At 42.6% G+C, this 18531-nt stretch overlaps 2 protein-coding genes across 2 annotated transcripts; both read left to right on the top strand.

Annotated features, from left to right (window-relative positions):
* Window positions 1-8368: 8368 nt before the first annotated feature.
* On the top strand, window positions 8369-9295 carry LOC129511335 (olfactory receptor 6C4-like). The gene has a single exon (XM_055327897.1). It carries the CDS (start codon window positions 8369-8371, stop codon window positions 9293-9295), a length of 927 nt encoding a protein of 308 aa, XP_055183872.1.
* Window positions 9296-12958: 3663 nt separating this feature from the next.
* On the top strand, window positions 12959-14729 carry LOC129511545 (rap1 GTPase-GDP dissociation stimulator 1-like; the record flags this gene model as incomplete). The annotated part of the gene is given in 3 exon segments (XM_055328333.1): window positions 12959-13090; window positions 13092-13335; window positions 13594-14729. Coding segments are annotated over 3 exon segments (1512 nt in total), but the record flags the coding sequence as incomplete, so codon positions are not given.
* Window positions 14730-18531: the final 3802 nt, after the last annotated feature.

The raw sequence follows: 18531 nt of genomic DNA, 5'->3' as shown, positions 1-18531 counted from the left end.
GTAAGGTTAGCTTTTGTATTTGAGTTCTTTCCAGTTTTTGAATGGATGCTTGTATTGCGATGTATTTCCCCCTCAGGACTGCTTTTGCTGCATCCCAAAGATTTTGAACGGTTGTATCTTCATTCTCATTAGTTTCCATGAATCTTTTTAATTCTTCCTTAATTTCCTGATTGATCCTTTCATCTTTTAGCAGGATGGTCCTTAACCTACATGTGTTTGAGGTCCTTCCAAACTTCTTGTTGTGATTTAGTTCTAATTTCAATGCATTATGGTCTGAGAATATGCAGGGGACGATCCCATCTTTTGGTATCGGTTCAGACCCGATTTGTGACCCAGTATGTGGTCTATTCTGGAGAAAGTTCCATGTGCACATGAGAAGAATGTGTATTCAGTTGAGTTTGGATGTAAAGTTCTGTAGATATCTGTGAAATCTATCTCGTCCAGTGTATCATTTAAAGCTCTCGTTTCTTTGGAGATGTTGTGCTTAGAAGACCTATCGAGGGTAGAAAGAGCTAGATTGAAGTCACCAAGTATAAGTGTATTATTATCTAAGTATTTCTTCACTTTGGTTAATAATTCGTTTAAGTATTTGGCAGCTCCCACATTCGGGGCATATATATTGAGGATTGTTAAGTCCTCTTGCTGGATAGATCCTTTAAGTATGATATAGTGTCCCTCTTCGTCTCTCACTACAGTCTTCGGGGTAAATTTTAGTTTATCTGATATAAGGATGGCTACCCCTGCTTTCTTTTGAGAACCATCTGAATGGTAAATGGTTCTCCAACCTTTTATTTTCAGGTTGTAGGTGTCCTTCTGTCTAAAATGAGCGTCTTGTAGACAGCAAATAGATGGGTCCTGCTTTTTTATCCAGTCTGAAACCCTGCGCCTTTTGATGGGGTCATTAAGCCTGTTCACGTTCAGAGTTACTATTGACAGATATGAGTTTAGTGTCATCATGATATCTATTCAATCTTAGTTTTTGTGGATTGTTCCACTGAACTTCTTCTTAAAGGGGAATTTTAAGAGTCCCCCTTAAAATTTCTTGCAGAACTGGTTTGGAGGTCACATATTCTTTCAGTTCCTGCCTGTCTTGGAAGCTCTTTATCTCTCCTTCCATTTTGAATGAGAGCCTTGCTGGATAAAGTATTCTTGGTTGCATATTCTTCTCATTTAGGACCCTGAATATATCCTGCCAGCCCTTTCTGGCCTGCCACGTCTCTCTGGAGAGGTCTGCTGTTACCCTAATATTCCTCCCCATAAAAGTCAGGGACTTCTTGTCTCTTGCTGCTTTAAGGATCTTCTCTGAATTTGCAAGCTTCACTATTAAATGTCGAGGTGTTGAACGGTTTTTATTGATTTTAGGGGGGGGATCTCTTTATTTCCTGGATCCGAATGCCTGTTTCCCTCCCATATTGGGAAAGTTTTCAGCTAGGATTTGTTCAAATACATATTCTGGCCCTCTGGCCCTTTTGACGCCCTCGGGAACCCCAATTAAATGTAGGTTTTTCTTCCTTAGGCTGTCATTTATTTCCCTTAATCTGTCTTCATGGTCTTTTAATTGTCTGTCTCTTTCTTCCTAAGTTTCCCTCTTTGCCATTAACTTGTCGTCTATGTCACTCACTCGTTCTTCCACCTCGTTAACCCTCGTCGTTACGACTTCTAGTTTGGATTGCATCTCATTCAATTGATTTTTAATTTCTGCCTGATTGGATCTAAATTCTGCAGTCATGAAGTCTCGTGAGTCCTTAATGCTTTTTTCTAGAGCCACCAGTAGCTGTATAATAGTGCTTCTGAATTGGCTTTCTGACATTGAATTGTAATCCAGATTTTGTAACTCTGTGGGAGAGAGGACTGTTTCTGATTCTTTCTTTTGAGGTAAGGTTTTCCTTCTACTCATTTTGCTCAGTGGAGAGTGGCCAAAAACAAGTTGTATTGGGAAAAGGAGAGAAAGAGGCAGAAGGAAAGAAAAGAGAAAGACAAAAAAGAAAAAAGAAAAAAGGGAAAAAAGAAGAAGAGAAAGAAAAAGAAAGGTGAAAAAAGCGGGGGTGGGGGAAGCAATCAGAAATCAAAAAGAAAAGAAAAAAGAAAAAAAACACGGGGGAGTATCTTCTGATTCTGTAGACTTTAAGTCCCTTGACTTCCCCTGGAACTGGTCCGTCTAGCTGGTCTTCTGGGGGAGGGGCCTGCTGTGCTGATTTTCAGGTGTTAGCACTTGGGGGAGCTGCTCTGCCCCTGCCTGCTGCAGGGCTCAGCGGGGGTTGTTTACCCCGTGAGGCCCCAGGAGGAACAGCCCCAGTGGTTATGGCAGCTCTGGAAGCCTGGAGTCAGCCCCCGCAGGAACTACGGGCTCTCGGTCCTGTCCGCAGGGCCTGGAGGCTCCGGGGCGTTGCCGCTGATCTGCTCAGCTCGGGGCAGGAGCATCCTTGCTGTCCTGGGCCCTCCCGGCCTCTGCCTGTCCCGGGGGAGGCCGGATCCTGGGCTGTGTCCCGGCGCCCTGTGCTCCGGGGCCTGCGCTGTGGGATTCGCGCTCCCGGTCGCGCAGCCCCCTCCGCGGAGCCGCTCCCGAGCCCCTCCGAGCTGCTCCCGGCCGCGCAGCCCCCTCCGCACGGAGCCTCATCCTCTGCCCGAGACGCCGCCGCCGAGCTGCTCCCGGAGCCGCGCAGCCCCCTCCGCGCTGAGCCTCTTCCTCTGCCCGAGCCGCCGCTGCCGAGCTGCTCCCGGAGCCGCGCAGCCCCCTCCGCGCTGAGCTTCTTCCTCTGTGGGAGCCGCCGCCGCCGCCGAGCTGCTCCCGGAGCCGCGCAGCCCCCTCCGTGGAGCCTGTACCAGGTTTTGATAAGAAAGGTAAACCTCACAGAAGTTAAGCATTGTCCTAGGGCCATGCTGAGAATCTAAAAAATAAGTGGAAGCCACTTGAATATTTCCTTACCTTGATCATGATTCTTTGAGGCTCTCAGGCATATTGTATTACTGAGTAGAAGGTGGACTTTTCTCCGGAGAAATCTGTGGAATTCTTTTTTGTTTTTTTTTGTTTGGTTTGGTTTGGTTTGGTTTGGTTTCAGGCCTTTGCCAATTTTATTATTTTATTTTATTTTTTAAAAGATTTTATTTATTTATTCATGACACACACTGACACACACACACACAGGCAGATATACAGGCAGAGGGAGAAGCAGGCGCCATGCAGGAACCCTGATGCGGGACTCGATCCTGAGTCTCCAGGATCACGCCCTGGGCTGAAGGCAGTGCTACACCGCTGAGCCACTCGGGCTGTCCTATTTTATTTTCTTTGTTTATTTTCTAAAATGGAGTTTTATTTGCCAAAATATAGCGTATCATTCCATGCTCATCGCATCAAGTGCCCCCCTCAGTGCCCATAACCCAGTCACCCCAACTCCTCGCCGACCTCCCCTTCCACTACCCCCTGTTCATTTCCCAGAGTTAGGTGTCTCTCATGTTCTGTCACCCTCACTGATACTTCCCACTCACTTTCTCTCCTTTACACTTTATTACCTTTCACTATTAATTGGTGGAATTCTTTTTTTTTTTTTTTTGGTCTCTAGTAACTTTTATTTTATTTTTTAATTTTTATTAAAAAATTTTTTTGGAGTTCAATTTGCCAACATATAGGATGACACCAGGTGCTCAACCCGCAAAGTGCCCCCCTCATTGCCCATCACCCAGGCACCCCAACCCCTTGCCCACTTCCCATTCCACTACCCTTTGTTCATTTCCCCGAGTTAGGTGTCTCTCATGTTTTGTCACCCTCACTGATAGTTTTACTCATTTTCTCTCCTTTCCCTCTATTCCCTTTCACTAATGTTTATATTCTACAAATGAATGAGGCCATATAATGTTTGTCCTTTTCCTATGACTTATTTCATTCAGCATAATACCCTCCAGGTTCCTCCCGTGGAAGCGAATGGTGGGTACTTGTCATTTCTAATGGCCGAATAATATTCCATTGTATACATAGACCACATCTTCTTTATCCATTCATCTTTCGATGGATACCGAGGCTCCTTCCACAGTTTGGCTATTGTAGACATTGCTGCTAGGAACATCAGGGTGCAAGTGTCGAGGAGTTTCACTGCATCTGTATCTTTGGGGTAAATCCCCAGCAGTGCATTGCTGGGTGATAGGGCAGATCTATTTTTAACTCTTTTTTTAATAAATTAATTTTTATTGGTGTTCAATTTACCAACATACAAAATAACACCCAGTGCTCATCTCGTCAAGTGTCCCCCTCAGTGCCCGTCACCCATTCACCCCCACCCCCCGCCCTCCTCCCCTTCCACCACCCCTAGTTCATTTCCAGAGTTTTTTTTTAATAAATTAATTTTTATTGGTGTTCAATTTACCAACATACAGAATAACACCCAGTGCTCATCTCGTCAAGTGTCCCCCTCAGTGACCGTCACCCATTCACCCCCACCCCCCGCCCTCCTCCCCCTCCACCACCCCTAGTTCATTTCCAGAGTTAGGAGTCTTTATGTTCTGTCTCCCTTTCTGATATTTCCCACACATTTCTTCTCCCTTCCCTTATATTCCCTTTCACTATTATTCATATTCCCCAAATGAATGAGAACATAGATTGTTTGTCCTTCTCCGATTGACTTACTTCACTCAGCATAATACCCTCCAGTTCCATCCACGTTGAAGCAAATGGTGGGTATTTGTCGTTTCTAATGGCTGAGTAATATTCCATTGTATACATAAACCACATCTTCTTTATCCATTCATCTTTCGATGGGCACCGAGGCTCCTTCCACAGTTTGGCTATTGTGGACATGGCTGCTAGAAACATCGGGGTGCAGGTGTCCCGGCGTTTCTTTGCATCTGAATCTCTGGGGTAAATCCCCAACAGTGCAATTGCTGGGTCGTAGGGCAGGTCTATTTTTAACTCTTTGAGGAACCTCCACAGAGTTTTCCAGAGTGGCTGCACCAGTTCACATTCCCACCAACAGTGTAAGAGGGTTCCCTTTTCTCCGCATCCTCTCCAACATTTGTTGTTTCCTGCGTTGTTAATTTTCCCCATTCTCACTGGTGTGAGGTGGTATCTCATTGTGGTTTTGATTTCTATTTCCCTGATGGCAAGTGATGCAGAGCATTGTCCCTTGAGAGACTCCTCCTAATTCTGGGAAACAAACAAGGGGTAGTGGAAGGGAAGTGGGCATGGGGGATGGGGTGACTGGGTGATGGGCACTGAGAGGGGCACTTGATGGGATGAGCACTGGGTGTTATATTATTATATGTTAGCAAATTGAACTTCAATTAAAATAGTTTTTAAATAATAAAAATAAAAATAAAATAAAATAGTAAGTCCTTATGTCAGTGAAGAGTTGGTTACTTACTGATCAGGTACGGATCATCCCTGGGCTGACAAGTAAATTCACTGAAGTAGCAGCGCCAGAAATTTCCAGAAGTTTCACTGAGGTAGCAGCGCCTTGAATTTTGCAGGATGCAATGGCCTACACCTGGTTGGAAAGTTTGGATTTCCTTGCAGGAAGATGTTATCAATATGATGTCATACCGGTGGTTTTGGAATAAGTTGGACATGGTTAAGATTTATAAAGGTATGGGCATTGTCAAGGCTCCCCAAATACCCTATGGAAAGGTGAGTGACTATGTATCATCATTCCCTCAAAGGTGAAGAACTATTCACAGAGTAGAATATATGAGCCACATCTATAACAGTAAAGTATTTACAGTTGCTGATTCCTATTAATTTCAGTAAAATTAGGTATACAGATCTTAATGGAGGCTATTAACATTATGGTAATTCACTGTGAAGTGAGCACTGGCCAAACTAGATTATTAAAGGGAGAGATAATAGGAGCAATCAGTAGGCCAGGCATACCAATCCTCAGGGATCTTGCACCATTGCTTTCAGCTTCATAAACCTCATGTCTGTGACAGGTTCTCTCATGGAACCCATTATTATGGTCTCTCTGGACCTTCTCTCCTCAGCCATATGTTTACAACTTGTTCTCAAACTTGTCAACAACTTCGTGTGAGGGTTTTAAACTGAAGTCCACAGGGCATGTTTAGCTTCTTCAGGAAATTGATCCCCATGTGTCTGTTCTCAAAAGGGCAGATAAAACCCGTGTCACTCTGCCTAACACAGAAGCTACAGAGAAGCCCAAACCCTACCTCCTAAGGACTTCAAAATTATCTCCCCCAGAACAAAAAGATCAAGGAATTTCCCATCTATCAAAGTCTACTTTTCTAGTTCTATCATTGCTGGGGTGAGGGTTAGTAGTTCCTTTGTTTCTTTTTTTATTATATATGTAAAGGATGGGCCTCTCAGGAACTATGATTTATTTGTTTATTTGGTTTTTTTAATTATATATGGGAAGGATGGGCCTCTCTGAAACTATGATTTGATTCTGATTTGGATTCATAGAATGGAAGGCAACATGCTTCCTAGGTAAGACCCACTGACTTGGGTACTTTCATCAAGAGTGCAATGTTTATATGTGGAATCTAAGAAACACACAAAACAAAAGAGAAACAGACTCAATGATACAAGAATGAGATGATGGCTACCAGTGAGGGGAGACATTCGGAGGAAGGAAGCAAAATAGGTGAAGGGGATTAAGAGGTGCAAATTTCAGTTGCAAAATAGGTCACAGAGATATAATTAATGTACAGCACAGGTGACAATCAATAACGTTGATTTACTTTTATGGTGGCAGATAGTAACTAGACCTAGTGTGGTGAACATTTCATAATGCATAAAAATATAAAACCATTAAGTTGCACACCTGAAACTAATGTAATACTGTATGTCAATTATAATTCAATTGCTTAAAGTAAATAAATAAATAGCCGCTATGGCTAGTGACTCCAGGAACATAAAAGAAGAGAGAAGGTTAGAATGTGGATGGGAAGCCAATAACACGTTAAATTTTATACTACTTAGGGACTATCATGTCACACCTCACCTTTGATTTACCTCTTAGGAACAACAAGGGAAATATCCCACTGCAGTCATTCAGATTGTTGAGGGTGCAAGCATTGCATGTTTCTAAAGTCACTGATGTTATTATTCTATAAATGTGGATCGTGAAGTCGATCAATCATGAAAATCGGGATGAAAATGCAGTACTTGCCAAAGACCTCAGGTTAGTACAAACAGGAAGGGGAGGGCTATCGGCAAATCCAAGTCAAAGCTTAATATCACCTAGTGCCTCCAACAGCTGTATGGAATAATGGGGAGATTGACAAGAACAATTCTGAAAACATTATTTTTTCTAACCTATATGCATGCGATTTAGAAGGGCTTTTTATATTGTCTTTGCCTCTGAATCAGAAAAATAAAAATGCATGTAGGATACCACCAGCAAATTTTCCATCCTTGGGGATTACCAATTTATCTTCAAAGGATTCTTCTTGTCAGAAACATGAATGTTCCTCTTCCTGGTTTCTATACATGACGAATAGGAAACAGGAAAGTTTGAGGCATGATAAACTGTCATCCTTAGTTTGCCATCAAGAACTATTTAAGACTTTGAGCAAAATCCACTCCAAGGTGCTGCCTGTGGATAGCTCAGGATCTCTATTCTCAGAGATATATCCCAAATCTACCCACAGGAATTCGAACATGGCAGAGAAACATATAAGAAAATGCCAATTAATACAATTTATTGACAACAGAGCTTTGTGGGTTTAGTCAAAAATCCTCACAATATAAAACGAGATAGTACTGACCCAAAGATCTTAAAGGCCTATTACAAATTTATGCTTCTAAAGAAATAGAGGCTGCGGGAAAAAAAATCACTAATACATCAAAACCTTCAACCATATCCTTGTTAGGAATATCTTATTGGTTGTTGAAACAAGGAAGTCAGAGACTTGGACAATAACGGAGATGAGAATCTCTGGCAGACAGCCAGTGAAACGTCAAATTGTACAGGGAAGGGGGAAGGGCATAGAGAGAGGAAAGGAAAGTATGGAAAACCCAATCTGATATAAATAGTTCTACCAAGAGCACAAGTATGATATATTAATAGAGTCAGAGCAAAGTGACTTAAATGTGGGGATTTAATAAACATTTTGGGAGTAAAGGATAGGTTCAAAATGTTATTCTTCTGGAAAAAAATTGAGTAATTATTCTGTAATAGTCTGTTAGGTGTCCAGGAATATATCAACTTGAGGATTAAAAAGACTTTAGAAATTAGGTCATTCACATAGAAGATATTGGGCTTCCATGGAGCCAAGTCCAATGCAATGTGATGCTGGTTTGGGTCAACTGAATAGAGAGTAAGATATGATGTGACTTCATTAGAATCAGCTTTGTCTCTCCTACCCTGAGAAACTGGAGTTTTCATCACTCACCTCTTTCCTTTAGATCTCCTACACATCAACAATGAAAAACAGGACGTTTACTGAGTTTATTCTGTTGGGCTTCACAAATCAAGCTGAGGTCCAAGTCGTGATATGCATCTTTCTGTTCCTCATCTATGTGATAAGTGTCCTGGGAAATTTGACGATTATCATTCTCACTCTAGTAGATCCTCACCTCCAGACCCCTATGTATTTCTTCCTCCGGAATTTCTCCTTCTTAGAAGTTTCCTTCACATCCATTTTTATTCCCAGATTTCTGACCAGTGTGACAACAGGAAATAAAGTCATCAGTTTTGCTGGATGCTTTATTCAATATTTTTTTGCTATATTTCTTGGGGCAACAGAATTTTACCTCTTGGCTTCTATGTCCTATGACCGCTATGTTGCCATATGCAAACCCTTGCATTACCTGACCATTATGAGCAATAGGGTCTGCATACAACTCGTGTTCTGCTCCTGGCTGGGAGGATTCCTAGCTATCTTACCCCCAATCATCCTGATGAGCCAGGTGGATTTCTGTGCCTCCAATATTCTGAATCACTATTTCTGTGACTATGGGCCTCTATTGGAGATTGCCTGCTCAGACACAAGCCTCCTAGAAATGATTATCCTTTTTGTGGCATCTGTGACTCTAGTGGTTACACTGCTGCTGGTGACATTTTCTTATACATACATTATCAGGACCATTTTGAGGATCCCTTCTGCCCAGCAAAGGAAAAAGGCTTTTTCCACTTGTTCCTCCCATATGATTGTTGTCTCCCTCTCTTATTGCAGCTGCATGTTTATGTACATTAATCCTTCTGCAAAAGAAGAGGGTACTTTCAACAAAGGAATGGCTGTACTCATTACCTCAATTACTCCCTTGTTAAACCCCTTCATTTATACTCTAAGAAATCAGCAAGTGAAGCAAGCATTCAAGGACACCATCAAAAAGATTGTGAAGCTTTAAAAGACAGAATACATTTCCATGAAAAATATATTTCACTTACTAAATGTGTATTGAGTGTCTACTATGTTTCAAATGGTGAACTGACCTTTGATGATAAATATAAGAATGACATATGTCCTAATTTCAAGGAATCTGCATGATAGAAGAGTGCATAAACTGTAAATTTATGTAATAAGTTTACAAAAAATAAAATGGCATGGTAAGTGCTATTAGAGGGGAAAATGAGAATTCATAAAAAAGAACAGTTGGAGAGAATTAACTATTTTCCAGAAATTACTTGAAATTCAGAAAGCAAAACATATTGCTTATTTAGAAGAGTGGAATGATAAGAATTTAGAGTGAGAAAGAGAGGCCATCATGAAGGTATTATTTAATTACAAACTACAGAGTTAGTTGATACTGGTGAGTCAAGAGAAGTTTTTAAGAAAGGAAGTTATATTATCAGCATTATTTTGAAGGAAATTGAGCAATGACATAGTTCTTCCTCATAGAGTCCTGAAGACTATGACTCCATCAAAGTGTCACTAATTTTGATCTCCTCCCCTTTGTCATTCTTCATCTTTCAACTGTAGCCATTAAAACTTCCAACCTTCCCTAAAGGGAAAAAAGGATATATATTTGTTCCACTTTTCTCTGAATGAGGTGAAAACCCCCAAGATTTTGTCAACTTACACGTCCATTTTCCAGAAGTTGTGGTTGGAAAAGACTTCAAGAGTCAAGGTTAAAAGCCTCTCACTTCTAGACAGGATCTATTGTTTCTTTCCCTGGCTGATATCTTTTTAAGTTAATGGCTGAGATCTCCCACTCTCTCTTCTCTAGTAGTTTCTAGCGATTTTTTTTCCTATTGTAATTTTATTTTCACCTGCTTCCTTACTTTTGTTAGATATTAGAAAGGAAAAATTCTGTGATATGACTCCATTCTCTTAACTCTTCCCCCAATTTTTGGTTTCAGTTATGACATAAGCCATGGATGCCTATTTCATAAATGATAGTGAACATAAGGTAGTAATATGGTTTATATTTAGAATGTATGACTCTTAGCAATCAAAGAGGAATAGACTACCCTAACCAAGAACTCTACACATGGATTCGAGGTAACAACTACTTGAATATAACTGGTGGTGGTAGGACCTCAACTTCAAAGGAACTAAGAATATATTTGGAAATCTGAGGACTTCCACATAGTTTAGTAATATCTTAATGCATTGTAGAATTCTGGTTACTGTTTGAAGTACAAGTGGAACATCACCTAGTGTGTACACATGCTTTCTATGTGGTAATATTGTTGAGTGTAATGATGCTTCTTGGGTGTTAAAAAACAAGCTGTAATGGATTGGTTATAAGAGAAAACTCCCAGAAGCATGGAAAATATTGAAGGGTACCTGGTGTCTTGAATAAAAGCTGAGTCTTTGGAATATTGAATTTCTAAATGTATAAATTGGTAGGCTTTATTCCTCCTGTCACCAGTAGACAAGCTTTCATGTAAAGCTGTTGCTATTTTGAATAACTGGTTTCCTTGGTGTCTAAACTAGAGATTAGTGACAACTATTAATTTATTACAAATTGTTGGGGAGCATCATCAAAAGACATAATCCCACTGATTGACCTGTGAGCTGGACCCAATGATCACAGGCTCCTCATTCCTTTCCCTATCCTAGTAATGTAAGTTCCACTTGTCTTTCCCAGTCCCAGGGGTACTCCAAGGACATAGCCTCGAGATAAAGGTGTGTTGACAACACCTGCACAGTATATGTGACCAAACCCAGTTAGGGTCTCTATAAACTTTAAGATGCACCAGGTGTGTGCAGGGATCCATTTGTCTTGCTGACACCCAAGACAAGCCTCACATGTAAGTTCCCTTTGCTTACTAAACCTGCTACCTCCCAACCTGGAGTGGCCTGCCTCTCTTTCTTCAGGTTCTCCCTACCCTCTGAGTGTGGGGTTGAGTTTCAGATTTCACCCGAGAAGCTCCCAAGAGGGTTATGAACGAACACACACTCACTGAGCTATTGCCTGATACAGAAATGTTTTAAAGAGCCACATTTCCATCATCACGTTCACTCAAATCCACATTTTACCAAAGTCTATGATGAAGTGGAACACAATGCCATATAGTGGTCAAAAATATAGGCTTTAGTTTCAATCCTAGATTCTCAGTCTTCTTCATGAGTTGCCTTGGGATTGTTACTTGACCTCTCTAAGGCTTACTTTTCTGAAACTCTAACATGTGGATAATAATTTTGTCTATCATATATGATAGTTTTGAACATTAGATGAGATAATAGTGTAAAGCATTTTAAAAGCCAATACTTAAGTGCTTAATGAGTGATACACATTATAACAGTATTATATGGTGAACAATATCCTTCTCAAAAAACTGGGGCTTAGTACCACCCGGCAATTGCACTGCTGGGGATTTACCTCAAAGATACAGATGAAATGAAACACTGGGACACCTGAACCCCAATGTTTACAGCAGCAATGTCCACAATAGCCCAACTGTGGAAAGAGCCTCCGTGCCCATCGACAGACAAATGGATAAAGAAGCTGTGGTCTATGTATACAATGGAATATTCCTCAGCCATTAGAGACGACAATACCCACCATTTGCTTCGACGTGGATGGAACTGGAGGGTATTATGCTGAGTGAAGTAAGTCACTTGGAGAAGGACAAACATTATATGGTCTCATTCATTCGGGGAATATAAAACATAGTAAAAGGGAATAAAGGGGAAAGGAGAAAAATATGAGTGGGAAATATCAGTGAGGGAGACAGAATATGAGAGAATCCTAACTCTGGGAAAAGATCAAGGGGTAGTGGAAGGGGAGGTGGGAGGGGGTTTGGGGTAACTGGGTGACGGGCACTGAGGAGGCACTTGGCGAGATGAGCACTAGGTATTATGCTATATGTTGGCAAATTGAAATCCAACAAAAAATATACAAAAAAGGAAAAAAGAAACTGGGGCTTAACTAGTAAGAATAGATATTAAAGTGGTTGGTTTAATATAATAGGACTATAAACATATTGGCCATTCTACATGGAATCCCTCTGCAGCAAGGCCAGCTTATTTACATCTCTCTTCTGTCCAGTTGCCTCCCTCAATAGCCACAAGGAGGAAGGTCTTATTCCCACTTCAGACAAAGCCAAGCAGAACATTTGTCAGGAGATTATTGGAACTGACTACATCAACTCCATGTGCCCTGAATATCTCTAAGTATGCTGTGATAAGGAAGGAAGGTACTTGGGGTAAGTCAAAGTTTAAGAACACTAAGTAGGGCTTCACTCAGCCTTTATAATATAAGCATTTAGAAATTAATTTTTTGGGGGGCACCTGGGTGGCTCAGTTGGTTAAGTGTCTGCCTTTGGCTCAGATCATGATCCCAGGGTCCTGGATCGAGGGCCACATCAGGCTCCTTGCTCAGCGAGGAGTCTGCTTCTCCCTCTGACCCACCCTCCTCCTGATCATGCTCTCTCTCTCTCTCACTCAAATAAATAATAAAATGTTTGATTAGCAGCAGCAGCTCCTCCTCCCCGGCGGCCGCCCCCCCCCCCCCGTGGGTCCCTCCCTGGCTGTGGGAGAGACCGAGGTAGAGGGAGGACACAGCGCCACGCTAGCTGCACTGGGGACCTTCGCCTCGTCCTGCTGGCTCCTCAGGAGAAACATGGCAGATACTCTCAGTGATACCCTGAAGAAGTTGAAGATAACGGCTGTTGACAGAACCAAAGATAGTTTAGAAGGATGCTTGGATTGTCTGCTTCAAGCCCTGGCTCAAAATAATATGGAAACGAGTGAAAAAAATCCAAGGAAGTGGAATACTTCAGCTGTTTTTAAGTCTGTTGATTCCACAGTCTTCCTGCACAGCCAAAGTAGCTAACGTCATAGCAGAAGTAGCCAAAAATGAGTGTATGCGTATTCAATGTGTGGATGCTGGATTGATTTCACCATTGGTGCAGCTGCTAAATAGCAAAGACCAGGAAGTGCTCCTTCAAACGGGCAGGGCTCTGGGAAGCATATGTTACGATAGCCATGAGGGCAGAAGTGCAGTTGATCAAGCAGGTGGTGCACAGATTGTAATTGACCATTTAAGGTCACTGTGCAGTATAACAGATCCCACCAATGAAAAGCTCTTGACTGTCTTTTGTGGTATGCTGATGAACTACAGCAATGAGAATGATTCCCTTCAAGCTCAGCTTATCAATATAGGTGTTATACCTACCTTAGTGAAATTACTGGGCATCCATTGCCAAAATGCAGCTCGTACAGAAATGCGTCTTGTTGCATTTGGTAACTTAGCAGAACTTGAGTCAAGTAAAGAGCAGTTTGCCAGTACGAACATTGCTGAAGAGCTAGTAAAACTCTTTAAGAAACAAATAGAACATGATAAAAGGGAAATGATTTTTGAAGTTCTTGCTCCACTGGCAGAAAATGATGCTATTAAACTACAGCTGGTTGAAGCAGGCCTGGTAGAGTGTCTACTAGAGATTGTTCAGCAGAAAGTGGATAGTGACAAAGAGCATGATATTGCTGAGCTCAAAACCGCTTCAGATCTAATGGTTTTTCTACTTCTTGGAGATGAATCCATGCAGAAATTATTTGAAGGAGGAAAAGGTAATGTGTTTCAAAGGGTGCTGTCCTGGATTCCATCAAATAACCACCAGCTACAGCTTGCTGGAGCATTGGCAATTGCAAATTTTGCCAGAAACGATGGAAACTGTATCCACATGGTAGACAATGGAACTGTAGAAAAACTTATGGATTTACTGGACAGACATGTAGAAGATGGGAATGTAATTGTACAGCATGCAGCATTAAGTGACCTCAGAAATCTCGCCATTCCAGTTGTAAAAAAAAAAGCAAAGATGTTATCAGCTGGAGTCACAGAGGCAGTTTTGAAATTCCTTAAGTCTGAAATGCCTCCAATTCAGTTCAAACTTTTGGGAACCTTAAGAATGTTAATAGATGCACAAGCAGAAGCTGCTGAACAACTGGGAAAGAATGTTAAATTAGTGGAGCGTTTGGTAGAATGGTGCAAAGCCAAAGATCATGCTGGTGTGATGCGGGAGTCCAACAGACTGCTGTCTGCCCTCATTCATCACAATAAATCAAAAGATGTAATTAAAACCATTGTACAGAGTGGTGGCACCAAGCATCTAGTTACCATGGCAACTAGTGAACATGTAATAATGCAGATTGAAGCCCTTGTTGCTTTGGCACTAATAGCAGCTTTAGAGTTGGGCACTGCTGAGAAAGATCTAGAAAGTGCTAAACTTGTACAGAATTCACACAGACTGCTGGAAGATGAAAGAAGTGCTCCTGAAATCAAATATAATTCCACGGTCCTTATTTGTGCTCTCATGGGATCTGAATCACTACACAAGGAAGTACAGGATTTGGCCTTTCTAGATGCCGTATCTAAACGTTGCAGTCATGCAGTGAGAGATGAAGAGGGACACTATATCGTACTTAAAGGATCTATCCAACAAGAGGACTTAACAATCATCAGTATATATGCCCCGAATGTGGGAGCTGCCAAACATATCAATCAATTAATAACCAAAGTGAAGACATACTTAGATAATAATACACTTATACTTGGTGACTTCAATCTAGCGCTGTCTACACTCGATAGGTATTCTAAGCACAACATCTCCAAAGAAACGAGAGCTTTAAATGATACACTGGACCAGATGGATTTCACAGATATCTACAGTACTTTACATCCAAACTCAACTGATTACACATTCTTCTCAAGTGCACATGGAACTTTCTCCAGAATAGACCACATACTGGGTCACAAGTCGGGTCTGAACCGATACCAAAAGATTGAATCATCCCCTGCATATTTTCAGACCATAATGCCTTGAAATTATAACTAAATCACAACAAGAACTTTGGAAGGATTTCAAACACGTGGATGTTAAGACCATCTTGCTAGAAGATGAAAGGGTCAACAAGGAAATTAAGGAGGAATTAAAAAGATTCACGGAAACTAATGAGAATGAAGATACAACCATTCAAAATCTTTGGGATACGGCAAAAGCAGTCCTGAGGGGGGAAACACATCGCAATACAAGCATCCATTCAAAAACTGGAAAGAACTCAGATACAAAAGCTAACCTTACACATAAAGGAGCTAGAGAAAAAACAGCAAATAGATCCTACACCCAGCGGAAGGAGAGAGTTAATTAAGATTCGAGCAGAAATCAACGAAATCGAGACCAGAAGAACTGTGGAACAGATCAACAAAACCAGGAATTGGTTCTTTTTTTTAAAATAAATTAATATTTTATTGGTGTTAAATTAACCAACATACAGAATAACACCCAATGCTCAACTCGTCAAGTGCACCCCTCAGTGCCCATCACCCATTCACCCCAAGCCCCCGCCCTCCTCCCCTTCCACCACCCCTAGTTCATTTCCCAGAGTTAGGAGTCTTTTTCTTCTCCCTTCCCTTATATCCCTTTCACTGTTATTCATATTCCCCAAATGAATGAGAACATACACTGTTTGTCCTTCTCCGATTGACTTACTTCACTCAGCATAATACCCTCCAGTTCCATCCACGTTGAAGCAAATGGTGGGTATTTGTCATTTCTAATGGCTGAGTAATATTCCATTGTATACATAAACCACATCTTCTTTATCCATTCATCTTTCGATGGACACCGAGGCTCCTTCCACAGTTTGGCTATTGTGGACATTGCTGCTAGAAACATCGGGGTGCAGGTGTCCCGGCGTTTCATTGCATCTGAATCTTTGGAGTAATTTGCAAGCTTCACTATTAAATGTCGAGGTGTTGAACGGTTTTTATTGATTTTAGGGAGGGATCTATTTCCTGGATCTGAATGCCTGTTTCCCTTCCCAGATTGGGAAAGTTTTCAGCTAGGATTTGTTCAAATACATATTCTGGCCCTCTGTCCCTTTCGGTGCCCTCAGGAACCCCAATTAAAGGTAAGTTTTTCTTCCTTAGGCTGTCATTTATTTCCCTTAATCTGTCTTCATGGTCTTTTAATTGTCTGTCTCTTTTTTCCTAAGTTTCCCTCTTTGCCATTAACTTGTCTTCTATGTCACTCACTTGTTTTCCACCTCGTTAACCCTCGTCGTTAGGACTTCTAGTTTGGATTGCATCTCATTCAATTGATTTTTAATTTCTGCCTGATTGGATCTAAATTCTGCAGTCATGAAGTCTCTTGAGTCCTTTATGCTTTTTTCTAGTGCCACCAGTAGCTGTATAATAGTGCTTCTGAATTGGCTTTCTGACATTGAATTGTAATCCAGATTTTGTAACTCTGTGGGAGAGAGGACTGTATCTGATTCTTTTGGGGTGAGGTTTTCCTTCTAGTCATTTTGCTCAGTGCAGAGTGGCCAAAAACAAGTTGTATTGGGAAAAGGAGAAAGAGAGAGAGAGAGAAGGAAAGAAAAGAGAAAAAGAAAAAAAGAAAAAGAAGAAAAAAAGGAAAAAAGAGAAGAAAAAGGGAAAGAGAAAGAAAGGTGAAAAAAGGCGGGGTTGGGGAAGCAATCAGAAATCAAAAAGAAAAGAAAAAGAAAAAAAACAAAAAACACGGGGGGGTATCTTCTGATTCTGTAGACTTTAAGTCCCTTGACTTCCCCTGGAACTGGTCCGTCTAGCTGTCTTCTGGGGGAGGGGCCTGTTGTGCTGATTTTCAGGTGTTAGCACTTGGGGGAGCTCCTCTGCCCCCTGCCTGCTGCAGGGCTCAGCGGGGGTTGTTTACCCGGTGAGGCCCCAGGAGGAACAGCCGCAGTTGCTATGGCAACTCTGGAAGCCTGGATTCAGCCTCTGCAGGCACTATGGGGATCTCCCTCTGCAGGGCCTGGAGGCTCCGGGGCGGGGCCGCTGATCTGCTCACCTCGGGGCAGGAGCGTCCTTGCTGTCCTGGGCCCTCCCGCCCTCTGCCTGTCCCGGGGGAGGTCGTATCCTGGACTGTGTCCCGGCGCCCTGTGCTCCCGGCCTGCGCTGTTGGATTCGCGCTCCCGCCCCACAGCTCCCTCTGTGGAGCCGCTCCCGAGTCGATTCCCTCCGAGCCGCTCCGGCCCCGCAGTGCGCGCTGCAGCCCTTAGGGAGCTCGGAGCACTCCCCTGCGCTCGCAGGTGTCTGTTAGTGTCCCAGGGAGCCCGAGGGCATCCCCGCCCTCCTGGGTCCTGCTCCAACTCCCTGCGAGCCCCTTTCCGCCCGGGAATGTTGGTGCAGCTCCTGCTTCTCCGGGACGGGGCTCTCCTGTCCTAGGGACACTCGCCCCGGCCTCAGCCCGGCTCCTCGCGGGGCTCCTCCCCCTCGGAGGTCTTTTGTTTCTTTATTTCTTTTTCCCCGTCTTCCTACCTTGATAGAAGCACGAACTCTTTTCACTGTAGCGTTTCAGCTGTTCTCTCTTTAAATCTCAGGCCGAATTCGTAGATTTTCAGGATGATTTGAAGGTTATCTAGGTAATTTGGTGGGGACAGGTGATTTGGGGACCCTACTCTTCCGTCATCTTGCCCCTCCTCCTCTCCGAGAACTGGGTTTCTGATCCAGTAAATCGTGGCTGCCTCTGGCACTTGGTTCCCACAGCTGTGGATGTGGCCTCAGACCAGCTCGGTGGTTTCCAGGCTGCACTTGGAGGAGTTGGAAGGGCTCTGAACATGCACCTTAGGGGCAGCCTGGGATCCATACCCTACAGCTTTTAATTGATAGGTACTACCAACTCACATAAAACTTTGCTAGAAAGAAGTCGAATTGTGTGTTTTAAGAAGACTTGAAAAAGGGCAGCCTGGGTGGCTCAGCCTTTAGCACTGCCTTCTTCCCAGGGCGTGATCCTGGAGACCCAGGATGGAGTCCCACTTCGGGTATCCCTGCATGGAGCCTGCCTCTCCCTCTGCCTGTGTCTCTGCCTCTTTCTCTCTCTCTCTCTCTCTCTCTCTCGAATAAATAATTAAAATATATTTTTTAAAAGTATATTGCAGGGCAGCCCTGGTGGCTCAGCGATTTAGCGCTGCCTTCAGCCCGGTGTGTGATGCTGCAGACGCAGGATCGAGTCCCACGTCAGGCTCCCCGCATGGAGCCTGCTTCTCCTTCTGTCTGTGTCTCTGCCCTCTCTCTCTCTCTTCTCTCTCTCTCTCTCAAATGAATTAATTAATTAATTAATAAATAAATAAAATAAAAAGTATATTGCAGCTATATTGGTAGCTATATTAATAAATGTGTTGTTTTTACATTTTATGGTGACTGGACCTAGCAAC

Source organism: Nyctereutes procyonoides, unplaced genomic scaffold (assembly GCF_905146905.1).
Source record: "Nyctereutes procyonoides isolate TBG_1078 unplaced genomic scaffold, NYPRO_anot_genome, whole genome shotgun sequence".
In the NCBI taxonomy this organism is placed as follows: Eukaryota; Metazoa; Chordata; class Mammalia; order Carnivora; family Canidae; genus Nyctereutes; species Nyctereutes procyonoides.
This window is presented reverse-complemented; position numbering and strand designations above follow the sequence as displayed.

Coding starts and splice junctions, on each gene's coding strand:
- LOC129511335 (XM_055327897.1), top strand. CDS start 8,369: ATGAAAAACAGGACGTTTACTGAGTTTATTCTGTTGGGCTTCACAAAT.